Genomic DNA, 14496 nt, shown 5'->3' with positions numbered 1-14496 from the left:
CAACTGCAGTGGATTAAAGTCAAAACGCTTCTGCTCCTGATCTGGCCGGCGGTAAATAAACCCAGACTTCCACACTGGAAACTGTTTTGCTTTTTCAGCCCATAATAATGATTCCTAGATGATTATGCAGTAGTTAAGACAATGTTGTAAAGGTTAAAGAGACTCCTCTTGTAAAAGACAGCACCACGCTGTTTTTACGGCGCTCTGTTGCCCCCCTGTGGTGGCCGGTGAGCATTACTACTACGCGCTCATCAGGGTTTGAGTGTGTTCGACCACCTGTGTGCAGTTTAAAGCTGAGAAACATTCTGTGTTATGGTCTTCTGCTAATGGAATCATGGGATTAGATATGTTTTATGTTTCAGGTACCGTGAGACTCCTGCGCTCCACTGCCAAACCCACCATCCGTCCACATATTAATGGAAATGAAGACCACATTTCGCGTGTGTGTGTGTGTGTGTGTGTGTGTGTGTGTGTGTGTGTGTGTGTGTGTGTGTGTGTGTGCACTGATTGCTGTCTGGACCTTATTAAAGTAGAAACAGATTGAAGAATGATAATTAGCTCTAATAGGAAGGAATTTGCCTAACTATGTCAAACAGCAGCCGCATCACAGGGCTGCTTTTAAAGGGGCTTCAGGTCAATTGGAACCACAGACACACACATGCGCGCTCACACACACACACACATGCAGGTTAACACTGTAATATGAGATCTTTCATAACTCATTGTTACCTACATAATAAGCATTAACATTTAAAAACAAATCAAAACTTCCTCTCTGATGTTTTTGTCCCATTTGCGCAACTAAACTGCTGAGACTGATCAGATCTTCTTCAAACTAATCCTGAACTGTGTTTGTTCACATACTGGCAACTCTCCTGTGTGTTGGCCTTCACCTGAGAGTCTGAGAGTGAAGCCATCAACACACAGGTTTCAGAATCATGTCAGGATCAAGAAGCAATTCCTCAAGATCTCCTGAGGGAAGATGTTGACGCCTATCAGTCTGGAAACGGATCCAAAGTCATTCCTAAAGCTCCGGGGCTCCACTGAGCCGCGGCCAAATTCATTCATGTACAGGAGGAGAAAGTCTGGGACAGTAGTGAATCTTCCACAGAGCGGTCATCCTGCCAGAATCTCCACAAGATCCAGAAGTCCTAAAGAACTCTTACAACATGCAGAGATCTGTAGGTTCTCTTGTCCTTGGCTTTGGTCAGCGTTTATGACTCAACTATCAAAAACACAGAGAAAAATGGGATTCGTGGCAGAGCACCAAGGCAGAAACCACAGCTCAAAATGAAGGCTTGTTTCATCACTGCCAAAAAGCACCTAGATGATTCTTAAGAGTGAAGTCTTTGGCAAACAGGGCCCCTGTTATGTATGGAAAAGCTGAACACTGCATTCCTCAGGATCAGATCTGTTCAGACAGCCACACAGGGTTAACAGCACCACCCAAGCCACGGAACCCGGCTTTCGGGATCGGGGTCGTTTCAGCTCTGAGTTCATTCTGAAACACCCGAGCCTCTGCGTGTCCCCGTGAGGGTGGTGAGGATTGGCAGCAGAGGCCTGGATACACTCACTGATTCGCCCCTGAAGATGTAAAAACCACAACATGTAAGTTTGTACTGTTTAAAGCAGAGACATTTTATCTTACAATAACTCTCAAGAAGTTATTTAAGGGTGAAATTCGTGTTTTTACTGCATTTTAATTCAAAATAACTGAATGTCAAATCTGGAGACTACATGGCTGTAGGTGATTCCCGGCTTCTAAATCATTGAAAACAAAATATCTCAACAAAGAATTCCCGGGGCAACGTGCTTCAGTGCAGGTTGCTTCCTCTATGACACACTCCTCGTTGCCTCACCCTCTGTGGGCTGTGTTGCGTCTCCTTGCAACAACTTGGAATTAACAGTTTGGTAACATGTGTGAGTCATGTGTGAGCATTTGACACGTTTCAAATGTCACGTTCACTTTCTGTGGGATGATGACATGAACGGGGGAGGAGAGAAAGCAGACTTCTCTTTATTCTTTCAGGTGATATAAACAGAAATTGATCATGGATAACTGTGATGGTTAACTGAGGATGGTGGTAGTTGTATTGTGTTCATAGGCTCTGTCCAGATAAATATAATGTAGATCTGAAACTGAATCTCTAGGCGGCAGACCTAGATAGAAGTGATACAGCTTCCTCTGCTACCACCTAGTGGTAGCAAAATGACCTAGTGTGAACTTAGGACAAGCGGTCGGAATGGTTGTCTATGGCCTAAGAATAATGCTTTCAAACATTACACTTTATAACTTATCTAGCTGTTTTCGGTCTAGATCAGGGGTCAGGAACCTTTTTGACTGGGAGAGCCATGAAAGCCAAATATTTCAAAATATATTTCATTGAGAGCCATATAGTATTTTTAACGTATAATAAATTAAATATGTCTTACTTTTAATGCAACTTCTGGTGCTGCATGGTTTTTATGGCGTTTATGTCCTTAATTTGTGTTTCCTCGACTTGATTTGCCATCATGATGCTACGATCGTGCACAGTTCTTGCTGACAGGGGCATGTCTTTTATTCGTTTGATTATCTTGTCTTTATTTGGGAAGTCATCAAACAGTTCATTGGCCACATCAAGCATGAATGTTTTGGCATACTCGCCATCTGTGAATGGCTTTCCATTCCTTACTATTGCCAAAGCACCCGCAAAGCTAGCGGAATTCTCGTCACCTTGCTTGGTCCACACACGTAGCTGCTGCTGACCCGTCTGCACTCTCCGCTGTAGCTCCTCGCATGCCCTTTTCCTGCTGTCCCCGCTGGATATTTCGATGCAAATGAAGCATAGTGCGTATCGAAGTGCCGCTTTATATTTGACCGTTTCATCGATGCAATTTTATCATTGCATATTAGACATACAGCAGATCCTGCTCTCTCCACAAATGCAAATTCCTCTGTCCACGCAGCCTGGAATACACGGTAATCATCATCTTTTTTTCTTTTTGCCATCTTTTCCGTTACAAGGGTTGAAGCGGATAAACTAGTTGGCTATCTGATAAAATTGATTTCTTCACCTTTACAATGACCCGGACATGCTCGCGAGCCATTGGTTCCCGACCCGACCCACGGGTGACCCGTGACCCGTGAAATTGATCTTCAAAACTAATTTCTGTTTACTTTAAAATGACACAGTATTATTAAGAAATATCACAAGTATTTTAAAATCAGTCCCAAACTGATTTTTTTTTTTTTAAACTCAAAATTGGCTGGGAGCCATATGCCGTCACCGGAAGAGCCATATATGGCTCGCGAGCCATAGGTTCCCGGCCGCTGGTCTAGATAGATAGATAGATAGATAGATAGATAGATAGATAGATAGATAGATAGATAGATAGATAGATACATAGATAGATAGATAGATAGATAGATAGATAGATAGATAGATGCTATAGGTGATGCCACGTGGATCAGTGCAGGTCCTCTCCTCTATGACACACTCCACACACCCTCTTGAAAGGATACCAAGCATGCACAGCCTCACCCTCTGGTGTATTGTATTTGCGTGAAATTTTTTTTTACGTGACTCAGCATTTGTCACGTTTCCAATTGAAATATCAGGTTGACTTTTCAAAGGAAGAACAAGAAAGCAAAGAGAGCAAACATCTGCCAAGCCCAAACATGTGCCATGACGAAAAATCCAAAACCAAGTGTATTTATCAGTAAAGCTTTGGTTTAATCTGATAGTCAGATGTAACAGTCGAGACAGTGTGAAATGACATTGTAGAATAAATACATTTGACCTTAAAGTTAACAAGTAAAAACAGTCACATAAATGTTTTCAGTACAATCGGTATACAATGTGCATCTTCCTGTAAACCTCTGTAAACATCAATGTCTACAAATCTACTTTCAAGTAAAAACATTAAATACATAAATAATTTAATAAATATAGCAAATAAACACACAAAACTAGATGCATGTTGTACAGAGAGAACATATGACACGGAGTCATTCTGTGTCATAAGTTCATCACATTCATTAACCCTGGTGGAGGAGCTTTGGTGAGGTTGGATAAGCAAATCTCAGCATTACAATCCCACTGTTGAGCGGAAGAAACCAGAAACCAGCTCCAGTCTGTGTATGGAGCTGCTGATACGACCTCACAATGACACAAACGCTATCACAACGACTCTATGTGTTTCTTCAGAATGAGAAGGAGGTTCTCCGTCTGAGTCCGTTTCCCAAATTCGTCACTTGGAGTTTGTAGGCAGCTGCAGTCTGAAGCTGCACCACTCTGAAAGACAACAACACACATATGAATATCATCTGAATATGATAAGTTGGGATCAACACACACACATAAACAGATCTAGAACTCACTATTGATTTCAAACAGTCCTCATAGTCTCTTGCATATTTCCTTAAGGTCTCTTCCAGGTCGTTTGGATGGTGTTTACAGTGGACGATCCTCCTCAGTGTGCACAGAATCTGCAAAGACAAAACATGGATGAATGCCACATCCATGATTCAACTGATTTCTAGATAGAGAAATCTATGATGAATTGCAAAACATGCAGTCCGATAAAACATAGTTATGTCTTATTTCTGTGTAATGTGGAACAACTTACATCATCTGCATCCTCCTGGACTTCAGTAACCTACAGGAGATCAGGTGAAGGCATCAATTAAAAGTTCAACAATGGTGTGTGTACTAAAGCAAATGACAAAGAGCTTTCACATTGTTGTTATTGTTCCTCTGTTGCGACAATCATGTCAAGTACAAGGAAACAATACACACTTACATTGGTGATGAGGAAGTGCGTCGTCTCCAGCTCTTCCTCCACTTTGGTGCGATCGTGTGTACAGGTGGCGTTCCCGCCTGACGGGTTCACTGGAAAGGCAAATGTCCGCGTACAGAAGACGAAGATGACCGCCAACACCAGAGCCAGGGTCCAGTTTGTCACTGTCCACATAGGATGAACCACGATAAGTTGATTCAGATCCACACATTGCACTCACTGTGCCCTCAGGTGTGTGTCTACATCATCACAAAGCTCATCAGGAGGAGGAGGAGGAAGATGAGGATGAGAGACTTACTTGTTCTCAGTGCAGTTGAGGAGGAGGTGAAGATCTCCAGACTTCCTTTAGTCAAGCTGTCAGGTTTGTGTTTCTCTGTTGTAGCTGTCCTCGACCCTATTTATGACGAAATCTACACGTGTAGGTGTCAGCCAAACCTGTGTGTGTGTGTGTGTGTGTGTGTGTGTGTGGTTTGTGTGTGTAGGAGGAAGTTAATAGAATATCTCTTACAAAGAATCTGGAAGGAAAGAAGGAAGGAATAGTCTGAAAAGTCTTTAGACCAATAGGTGAGCAGCTTTTACACTACTTATATGAATCATAATATCAATCATCATGGTAAAAATTTAGTTTAGTTTCCCGAAACTTTCGCCCCCGGGCACGAAGTGAGAAACTTTCCGTCTTGAGGAGGAGTTAATCCCTATGAGACGTTGCCTCATTCCGCAAGAGCTTGTGAATGATCTGCTTTTCCTTGTAAGAGATGCTTCAGATAATCCCACTTTTCCTTTTTTAGTCAAAACGTTTAATCGTTTAAAAATGATTCAGTAGAGGTTAAAAGTTCACAATCCTTCCAATAAAGATGAGAAAAGCCACAATCATAAACATTTTTCATTTTCTACCAAAGCTATTTTTATTACAGTCACATACTTGAACTCTAACACATCTAAACACTTTTATTGCCATTTCTAAACAGTATAAAACATTGTACTGTACCAACATGATGTCATAAATCACAACCGACAGCCTGAGGCCTTACAGTCTCTCATTCATGAGACACAGAGTGCGACACGCCCACTTCACTTTGGCAGCAAATAACACCAAACCAAGACAGAATATCAGAAACAAAGATTCCACTTCTGTCCTACAGTTTTTGTGTTGTGACAAATCACCCAAAATGGTCACAAGAACTGAAGAGATTCAAAAAGAATAATTACAGCGCCACCATCAGGCCAACTGGTGCCACATTCTAATGGTTTCTTCCCTGGTAGTGAAGGGCTGGATCCTTTGTTACCATCCATTCGGTCATTGGCTCTGATCCTTGTGTTTGTATATTTTCACACAGATACAACTTACACTGTCACAAAAAGCTTTTTAATTCACAAACAGACAAATGCAAAATCTGGTAATGAAACAAGCACAAAAAAGCTTTTCTTCATCATGAACAATACAAAAATCAGCCATAATTGCATATCACTTCAAGTAAAAATGGTCTCATCTCTCTATGTCTGATTTCTTGTTCCGCTGTGTGTGTGTCATTACAGCTGCTCAGGTCGAAGCTTTTGGGTGAGAAGTTCAGAAACTTTGCATCATTTGCTTTTAGCTCAGCAAAGGTAAAATTACTTCCCTTGGCACTGACCCAACTTGGGTTCTTCCTCCATAAAAAAAGCAACTTCAGCTCCATCTGCTCTCCAGGGCCTGCACAGATCATGGCAGTGGATCTGAATGCTTTGACGGATGCCCTGGCAGCAGCTGCGTCCACACACACGGCATCATTTTAGAAAATCATCACCAGGGGAGAGAGGGGACAGGGGTGTCCGTTACATAACAGAACATTGAGGTCATGCTCACACAGTGAGCCTGTTTCACATACGCGGTGGCTCAGTCTCACTCGTACCACATGCTTCACAATAAAAGCGCCTCAGTGCTACATCTGAATATTACACTCAGAACAGTAAACCAGTGTGTTCTCACCGCTGACGGGCTCTTAGTACACAACTGTGCAAAATGACTCCAGCATAACAAAATACAACCATGCATATTCAATTGATTCAGCATTGACTGTGAGGAAGCAGTTATCTGTCCAGCCTGTGATGTAATCAATGACATAAGTATGAATCCTAAACACAAACAGACTGTGACTGTCAAACACCAGGGAGATGCACTAACTCAGTAATGCAGAGGTCATTAGATCACTCAACACTTCACATTTGTGTTTTGGATCGCTTTTGTGAAAATCCCTTTTTTGTATTACTGTGAGATGTTTGTGAATGTGTTTGTTTGGTAAAGTCTGAACCTGCTCAGACATTATTTTATCACACCAGCTCAGAATTTCTGTCTGATAATGTAGTAAGCTGCATTAGATATGGTGGTGTAAACTAGACTTACATGTCCTTATTCTATACACAGTAGTAAGAACTGTGTGTAATTATACATTATGATGATGGAGTAAACTTGGTTAGTGGTTCAGGATCTTATACAAACATACAATATCAGCGCCTTGTTTACTATTAATCCTGGCTCAGATATTGAGGGAAATCCCTTTGATTCCATTGATAATATCTAAAGTCAAACCTTGTGGAGATTTTTTTTGTTATTAACTCAAACTCGTAATGTTGACTGTCACAAGGACGCAGTGGTTTCTTTGGTAAGAGGTCTGTTCAAACTAAGATGGTGGGTGTAGCCGGAGGGTGTGGGGGTGAGGGGGAGCCGCCGGAGGGGCTGTGTCCCAGCAGCAGCTCCTTCTCCCTGGGGAGACACGGCCTGCTGATATGCTGGCTGTGGGAGTGGTAGAGTCGCAGGAAGGAGAGGATTGACTGAAGCAGCCACAGAGCCGTCACAAACCACAGAGACGCCTGAGGACAAACAGTTGAAATCAATGTCACGCTGAGAGAAAAGTTGCATAAGCAACCTACAAATGTTGCCGTGTGTGTGTGTGTCTGTGGGTCACAGGGTGCAAAAATACTTTTTCCCTAAAAACAGCAGCTTTGTGTTAGTATATATAAGCTCTGTGTGCAGCTTTGGTTGCTCACAGATGTTTGACAGCTAAACACAGAAAATCAACAAAACATTAAGGGAATGTAACATTGAATAAAGAACAACATAATCTTATTACTGCTCGGTGAAAATAAACAGAACACAAACAAGACTCTCAATTCTGTACATTTGAGTCAGCTGTAGTATTAGATGATTCCCTGGATAGTAGTATAGATATTAGTAGTAGATAGTTTGTAGGAGTAGGGAATAAAAAGGTTTTCGCAGTAACTTTCCCACTCACCTCTGCCAAACTGAGCTCAGTGTAGAAGGACGAGGTGTCCACATCCAAGTAAAGCTGGACAGACTGCGACTCAACACAGCTAGACACAAGAAGACATGAAGGTCATCGACAGCAGAAGAGATTACACTCTGATTACACAAAATTGTTGTCATCAGGGGAGCAGGAGGAGGACTAGAAGGATAGGATGAGTTAACAATAGGACATTATAATAGGAACCCTTCTTGGGGTCAGACAGGTCATGATATCCTGTTTCCTTAACATTGAAGTGCAGGAAGGCAGAAGATTTTTGAGAAATGAGCAAAGAGGAAGATAGTAAATGGAACATAACACCGTGAAGATCTGTCAGGTGTTGACATACCTGAACGGCCGTGTGTTGCCATTAGTGACAGTGTCACACCAGGAAGCCAGACCGAGAGATAAGGTGGCACTGGCCCCCCCTGACAGGAAGAGCACACACACGCTGAGCAGCACCGTCAGGAAAGAGGAGAACAGGGTGCTGCACACAAACACACAATATACACAGCCATCAGACGTCAGGTAGGTAAATACCACCACCTGCTTCCACATGGACACAACTAACAGCCAAGACTGTGCAAACGAGTACAATTGCTGAAGAAAACTTTGAAAATGTGTCCAACAGTGCAGCATATAAAACAAATGCAGACATTTAACACACATAAATGATGTCTGTTAGTCCTGGATTATTACAGAAAGTAAAGTAAAGTAAAATGTTACTAACTCTGCTACTACATTATAAGTCACCCTACTGCTACTACAATTAGCTACATGATATTATACTTTATTATTAGAAATGCTACTATTTACCTAAAATTACCACAACTTTGGGTATATTTGTTATTTATTTAGAAGCAACAATGTGTGTGTGTGTGTGTGTGTGTGTGTGTGTGTGTGTGTGTGTGTGTGTGTGTGTGTGTCTCTTACTCGTCGTGCCGTCCGTGCAGATAGAGCAGGCACCTCCAGCCCTGCGCGGCTCCGTACAGCACCGTGAAGATGCCCACGAACGTAGCGAACTGGCAGGCCGCCGGCGGGCCCCACTGGCGGACAACCAGGTGAGACCCGTCCCCCGGCAGGCCTGTCAGCTCGCTCCGGTTCTCGCTCCTCCAGTAGCCGTCGGTGAAGAGGGCGCAGCGGCCTTTGAAAGCGGAGCCGTTCAGAGCCATGGGGACGACCACCAACAAGCCCGCCGCCAATGACACAGCGTGTGCGGCGCAGTGGGCCAACAACAACCGCCGGTCCAGCTCCATCATGCCCGGAATCAAACTATGACTCCACTCCAAATAAAAGTAATGGTATTAAAAAGAACCTCCCGCTGTATCTGTATCCTAATGACGTCGTTTATTCCCCATATAACGGCTCGCTGTGGTGGGGGATATTTACAGACAGCAGGGCGGAGACCGAACCGCCGCGCCGCATTCCGCCCTGTTATACAATGGACTCCTCAGAGATAGAGGAGGATACAGAGGGCTCACTCCGGCACGAACAGAGGCCAGCAAAACAAACAGACTTTACTCTCGTTCTTACTGTGATTAATTTGTACCATCATTGTCATCATAAGACGCATTAAGATTCTGACGTTATTCCAAATTCACAACATATTAGGAGGTAATACGTTGCATTTATGAAGAAACTTGTGTCCCAGCGCTCGCTTTGATTTTTCAACCAAAACAAACGAATTCAATGAATACAACATACATTTAATGGTCAGACACACTTTGCAAATTGGGCAGCCACTACCTTCCCCCCTTTTTAAAATTGAGTAGATATAATATATCGTTTTTAAGATTGATTTTGAAATTTATTTATTTATTGAGATTTATTATTTGTATTGAGTAGATGTATTAATCTTTGTGAACATACACGATCTCTGCTGTTGCAAACACTCGCTTCAGTCGAACTGTTTTTGTTGTTTTTTGTGATCAGCAGTTAAAGAATGAGATCTAATCATTGCACGATCGCTCTAAATTAATGCTGATTAAGAGGCGTATCCCATAACAACCATCATCAATGAAGCTGACGATCAAACACTGCAAGTTCAATCAAACTGGTGACACACGGGGAACTTCGCGTCTCGCCGTGTGAATCCAGTTTATGAAGTTAAACAAGAAATCCAGCGCGCCTGTGGTATGAGGAGCGACTATCATGGCATGAGAAGCTACAACGGGCTCCCTTTGCATGCCAACGATGACCTCATATTACCGCTCGTGGGATTGCAATGCCCGTAGGAATGTAAGGGTGGAGCAGGGGCGGGCTGAGGTGAAATTCTTTCCTGTAGTAACCTACATTGGCATCTGCACCCCCACCTTCACTGATACTGCAGTGATAACCTAGAGTGGAGCAAAAAGAATCGGCTCAAATGTAGATAGATATGCTTGTGTACTAGTATATCTATCTAACAGTAACCCCTGTGTCATCATGAAATGTAAAAAACAAATAATGATTAAAAATAAGTTAATAAAAATATTTGTCAACTGATCTGTGATAGAAATGTAATTATTGCATGATTCCAATCATTCCAATGATTTTTAAAGTCAATATCGCTGAACTTGTTACTAGTCTTGCTGATCTGACAGAACGCTGCAGTGAAAAAGCAGGAGGGGGAGCAGCCAGTACCTCTGCCTCACTGAAGGGGGCGTGTGTGTGTCTGTGTGAACACACGGGCTTGTTATGCTATCGTTCTTCTTCAGGTGTTCAGAAAAATGGCATTGTGGGTAGCTACTAGCTAAAAAAAAGTCAGGTAGAGAAAGTGAAGTGAACTGCATCACGACTTTCATCCCTAGCAAAAATCTCTATTGAGACAGAGATTCTTTTAAAACTAAAAGAAGATAAAGAGGACTTTTACACCAAAGTCATGGAGATGTTTGTCCACAGGGATAGGCGAATGGACTTCATTTACAAGTTAAGGTAAGACTACCGTATTCTAGGAGTATTTCTAAAATGAAGTGTACGTTACGTTCTTAAACCTTTTTAACATATTATTACAACGTTTCAATTAAAAGTAATACCAGAGCGTCCGAGAAAACATGCCGAAACCCGGGATCGAACCAGGGACCTTTAGATCTTCAGTCTAACGCTCTCCCAACTGAGCTATTTCGGCCATGTCAGCAAAGGTTGCCATGGCAATATACAACTTCGGGACTCCTCCGAATGACGTAGTTTTAGAACCCATACCGAGCGCAGAGGCTGCTGGGAAGAAAGGTCAGGGATCGATGGAGGAGGAAGAAACCGATAAGTTATTTAACTTGAAAGGGAAATTGACGCGTTGTGTAACTAAATTTAGCTTCTAATTGAATCCTGAATCAATGCCTTATTAACCGTTCATGTTGCGCTGCTGCAGTATCGCGATAGTTGCGATAACTTGAGTTTTTAACGCTCATTTTGTGTGAATATAAGCCCCGGCTACGGTTAGCTAACGAAGCTAGCAGCTGCATTGTTGTTTTTGTTTTGTTTGTGGCGGCCATTTAAACAACATCCCCCCGAGGTTCCACGGTCCTGCCAGGGGATCGGACCGCCTGAGGGATGTTGTTCTGTCCGTCCCGGGAAGATGGATGAGAGATCCAGCAGCAGCAGTCACCGGTTCCTGATCGTCCTGCTCACGGTGCTGCTCTTCGGTGTTATCATGGTCCAGTACGCGTGTCCGAGCAGGTCCGACTGCCACATGCTGCACCAACTCGGGTCCTGGTTCAAGGCGAGTGGTGCCGCTGGATCCGGGACCAGAAGCGGGAACGAAGTTCGAGACGGGCTCCCGAAAGACCCTTACATCGCAGAGGACGGTGCTCTGGTCCGGTTCGTCCCTCGGTTTAACTTCACTAAAGCGGACTTAAATCGCGTCGTGGACTTTAACATCAAAGGCGATGACGTCATAGTCTTCCTGCACATTCAGAAGACGGGCGGCACCACGTTCGGCCGTCACCTGGTGCGGAACATCCAGCTGGAGAGGCCGTGCGAGTGTCACGCAGGCCAGAAGAAGTGCACCTGCTACCGGCCCGGGAAGATGGAGACCTGGCTGTTCTCCCGCTTCTCTACTGGCTGGAGCTGCGGGCTCCATGCGGACTGGACCGAGCTGACCAGCTGTGTCCCCTCACGCATGGACACGAAGGAGACTCTACCCAACACCCTGCCGAGGTTAGTGGACACGTAGAGTGTGATAGAGTATGGAGACACAACATGATACACAACAGGAATCCAAGCAACACATACCTGCTGTACACCTGTATCATAACACATAATTAGGAAGAATAGGAAGAATCCTTTAACCGTCCCAAAGCGGGGAAGTGAAATTCCTCACCCTGTTGTTTTTGTTTATTGAACATATACATATAAAGTCACAGGCCTCAAATACATACACACACACACACCCCAGCAAACAGGACCAGTATATGTGCAGCAATAGAGTGATGTCAGAGCAAGGGGGGTTTGCCCATTGCAGGTGCCCAGGAGTCATTTTCGGGGTTAGGTGCCTTGTCTCAATTTTTGTCTGCACGGGACTTAAACTGCATTTCATTGGCTTTTACCTGTACTTGCTCACTTGCTCACTGTACTTGCTCGCTGGTGTAGATTAGATTAGATTAGATTAGATTAGATTCAACCTTATTGTCAGTGAGCAAGTACAGGTACAAGCCAATGAAATGCAGTATAAGTCCCGTGCAGACAAAAATTACCTTCTAAAAGTGACAAAGCTTTACACAATATTGAATCATTAAAACACTGAACTTTCCTCTCTCTGTTTCTCCAGTAGGAACTATTATTACATCACCATCCTGAGGGACCCTGTGTCACGCTACCTGAGTGAGTGGCGGCATGTTCAGCGCGGGGCCACATGGAAGGCCTCCCTGCACGTGTGTGACGGACGAGCGCCCACACTCTCCGAGCTGCCTAGCTGTTACTCAGGAGACGACTGGTCAGGTTGCACCCTGCAGGAGTTCATGGACTGCCCCTACAACCTGGCCAACAACCGGCAGACCCGCATGTTAGCCGACCTCAGCCTGGTTGGTTGCTATAACGTCTCGGCCATGAGCGAGGAAGAACGCTGGGGGCTTCTTCTAGAGAGCGCCAAGCGAAACCTACGTGGCATGGCCTTCTTCGGTCTGACTGAGTATCAGCGTAAGACCCAGTACCTCTTTGAGCGCACCTTCAGTTTGGAGTTCATCGCACCCTTCGAGCAGCTGAACGGCACCCGGGCCTCCAGCGTGGACGTAGTCTCAGAGACGCAGCACAGAATCCTCCAGCTGAATCGGTGGGATGTGGAGCTGTACGAATACGCCCGCGACCTTTTCCTGCAGCGATTTCAGGTGGCGAGGCAGCAGGAGCGCAGACAGGCCAGGGAGAGGAGGCTGCAGGAGAGGAGGAGGCTCCGTGGAAGGCTCTCACCAAAGTTTGGGAGACAACTAAAGCCCACGGCGACATCCCATCAGCCTGAGAAAGACTCTGTTCCAACTAAACAGCAGCAGAACGTTCTGGGCGATGCAGAAACTGTGGAGACTGAGGTGCTGCTCCCTGCCTGGTGGGATCTGGAGGAGACCGAAACCATGGAGGACTACACCGACAACGTGGAGCAGTGGTAGTGCAGAGACAGCGGGGTGTCTTTGTACCGAGCATGCCAAGTGTTGCCTTGTCTGTCACTAATAGTTATGTTAGTGTATAGGCCCTCTGATGAACTGTGCTGTTTGAAAACGTGCCACACTTTATTTATTGATCTCCACTGTATTTTTTATTTGCCATAGCTGACATTCATAGTGAGTGTGTGCTGGACTTAGGATTGTTGCCATGGAAGCATACAGATGAAGCAGTTTTTGTTTGTGAAAAGAAAACAATGTAATTCTTGTTTCAGTCAGGACGTATGCTCAAATCTTACATAAGCTACTGTTTGTGATTAACCAGTGTGTGTGTGTGTATCGGCCAAATTGCTAAACAGTCTGACATACATACATATATGTACACTTTAAAATGTACTTAAAGTGATTTAGAACTGACATATTTACCTCAACGTGTACCACAATTGTTTATGTTTTTTATAATAACTGTACGTGTCACAGATCTTTTGGTTTACATAAACGTATTTTACATTGATGGAGTTGTTGTTCTATCTATGCTTCAGGTGTGTGTTGTCCTCTAGTCTGATCTTGACAAGGATTTTTTTTGGGGGCTCACCTGCAAGCCTCTACATCACCAGCAGGGGGCGCCAAAGTAATTTATATTACATCCGTACTTGATTACGTCGTAGTTGGCATGACAAACAATTACATGTTTCGAGGTGGAGCGTCTCTTCCCTCTGATCAGAGGTTATAAGAGGCGGATCAGCTGATAATCCTGCTTTTAATATGCTTGTAGGAATGAGCGGCAATTGTAGACATCCTGATTTCCCCGTTATTTGTTTTAAATAGGAGAATTCACCTATCTTATTGCAATTGGCACATTTGAAATAAGA

At 43.9% G+C, this 14496-nt stretch overlaps 2 protein-coding genes, 1 long non-coding RNA gene and 1 other non-coding gene across 5 annotated transcripts; 1 reads left to right on the top strand and 3 right to left on the bottom strand.

The window, feature by feature from the left end:
* Positions 1–3732: 3732 nt before the first annotated feature.
* LOC143008076 (uncharacterized) lies at positions 3733–4688 on the bottom strand. The gene is made up of 3 exons (XR_012964546.1): positions 4612–4688; positions 4364–4471; positions 3733–4277 (listed from the first exon to the last, which is right to left on the bottom strand). It is a non-coding gene; the product is annotated as an uncharacterized LOC143008076 (long non-coding RNA).
* Positions 4689–5694: 1006 nt separating this feature from the next.
* LOC143008080 (transmembrane protein 179) lies at positions 5695–10430 on the bottom strand. The gene is made up of 4 exons (XM_076159670.1): positions 8994–10430; positions 8410–8547; positions 8052–8130; positions 5695–7629 (listed from the first exon to the last, which is right to left on the bottom strand). The coding sequence occupies exons 1-4, from the start codon at positions 9317–9319 to the stop codon at positions 7435–7437; spliced, it is 738 nt and encodes a 245-aa protein (XP_076015785.1). The 5' UTR covers positions 9320–10430; the 3' UTR covers positions 5695–7434.
* A 248-nt stretch (positions 10431–10678) lies between these two features.
* On the top strand, positions 10679–14128 carry hs6st2 (heparan sulfate 6-O-sulfotransferase 2). 2 transcript variants are annotated; one of them, XM_076159677.1, is made up of 3 exons: positions 10679–10973; positions 11495–12194; positions 12805–14128. In XM_076159677.1, the coding sequence occupies exons 2-3, from the start codon at positions 11614–11616 to the stop codon at positions 13631–13633; spliced, it is 1410 nt and encodes a 469-aa protein (XP_076015792.1). In that variant the 5' UTR covers positions 10679–10973; positions 11495–11613; the 3' UTR covers positions 13634–14128. The 2 variants fall into 2 exon arrangements, with proteins under 2 accessions (XP_076015792.1, XP_076015791.1); XM_076159676.1 differs by lacking the exon at positions 10679–10973 and having other exon boundaries at positions 10983–12194.
* Positions 11094–11166, bottom strand: trnaf-gaa (transfer RNA phenylalanine (anticodon GAA)). Its single transcript has one exon. It is a non-coding gene; the product is annotated as a tRNA-Phe (tRNA).
* Positions 14129–14496: the final 368 nt, after the last annotated feature.

The sequence above is a fragment of the Genypterus blacodes genome, unplaced genomic scaffold (genome assembly GCF_046128005.1).
Source record: "Genypterus blacodes isolate CSIRO-AG114 ecotype Tasmania unplaced genomic scaffold, CSIRO-AGI_Gbla_v1 ptg000098l_1, whole genome shotgun sequence".
NCBI classification, from domain to species: Eukaryota; Metazoa; Chordata; class Actinopteri; order Ophidiiformes; family Ophidiidae; genus Genypterus; species Genypterus blacodes.
The sequence above is the reverse complement of the archived record's forward strand: the minus strand, read 5'-3'. Positions and strand labels throughout refer to the sequence as shown.

Excerpts from the sequence above, each read along its gene's own strand:
- LOC143008080 (XM_076159670.1), bottom strand. The coding sequence starts at position 9,319 with ATGATGGAGCTGGACCGGCGGTTGTTGTTGGCCCACTGCGCCGCACAC. Across the intron at positions 8,548-8,993 it reads CTGCACGGACGGCACGACGA|CACCCTGTTCTCCTCTTTCC; the intron begins GTAAGAGACACA and ends GTTTGTGTGCAG. Across the intron at positions 7,630-8,051 it reads CTGAGCTCAGTTTGGCAGAG|GCGTCTCTGTGGTTTGTGAC; the intron begins GTGAGTGGGAAA and ends GTTTGTCCTCAG.
- hs6st2 (XM_076159677.1), top strand. The coding sequence starts at position 11,614 with ATGGATGAGAGATCCAGCAGCAGCAGTCACCGGTTCCTGATCGTCCTG. Across the intron at positions 12,195-12,804 it reads CTACCCAACACCCTGCCGAG|TAGGAACTATTATTACATCA; the intron begins GTTAGTGGACAC and ends CTGTTTCTCCAG.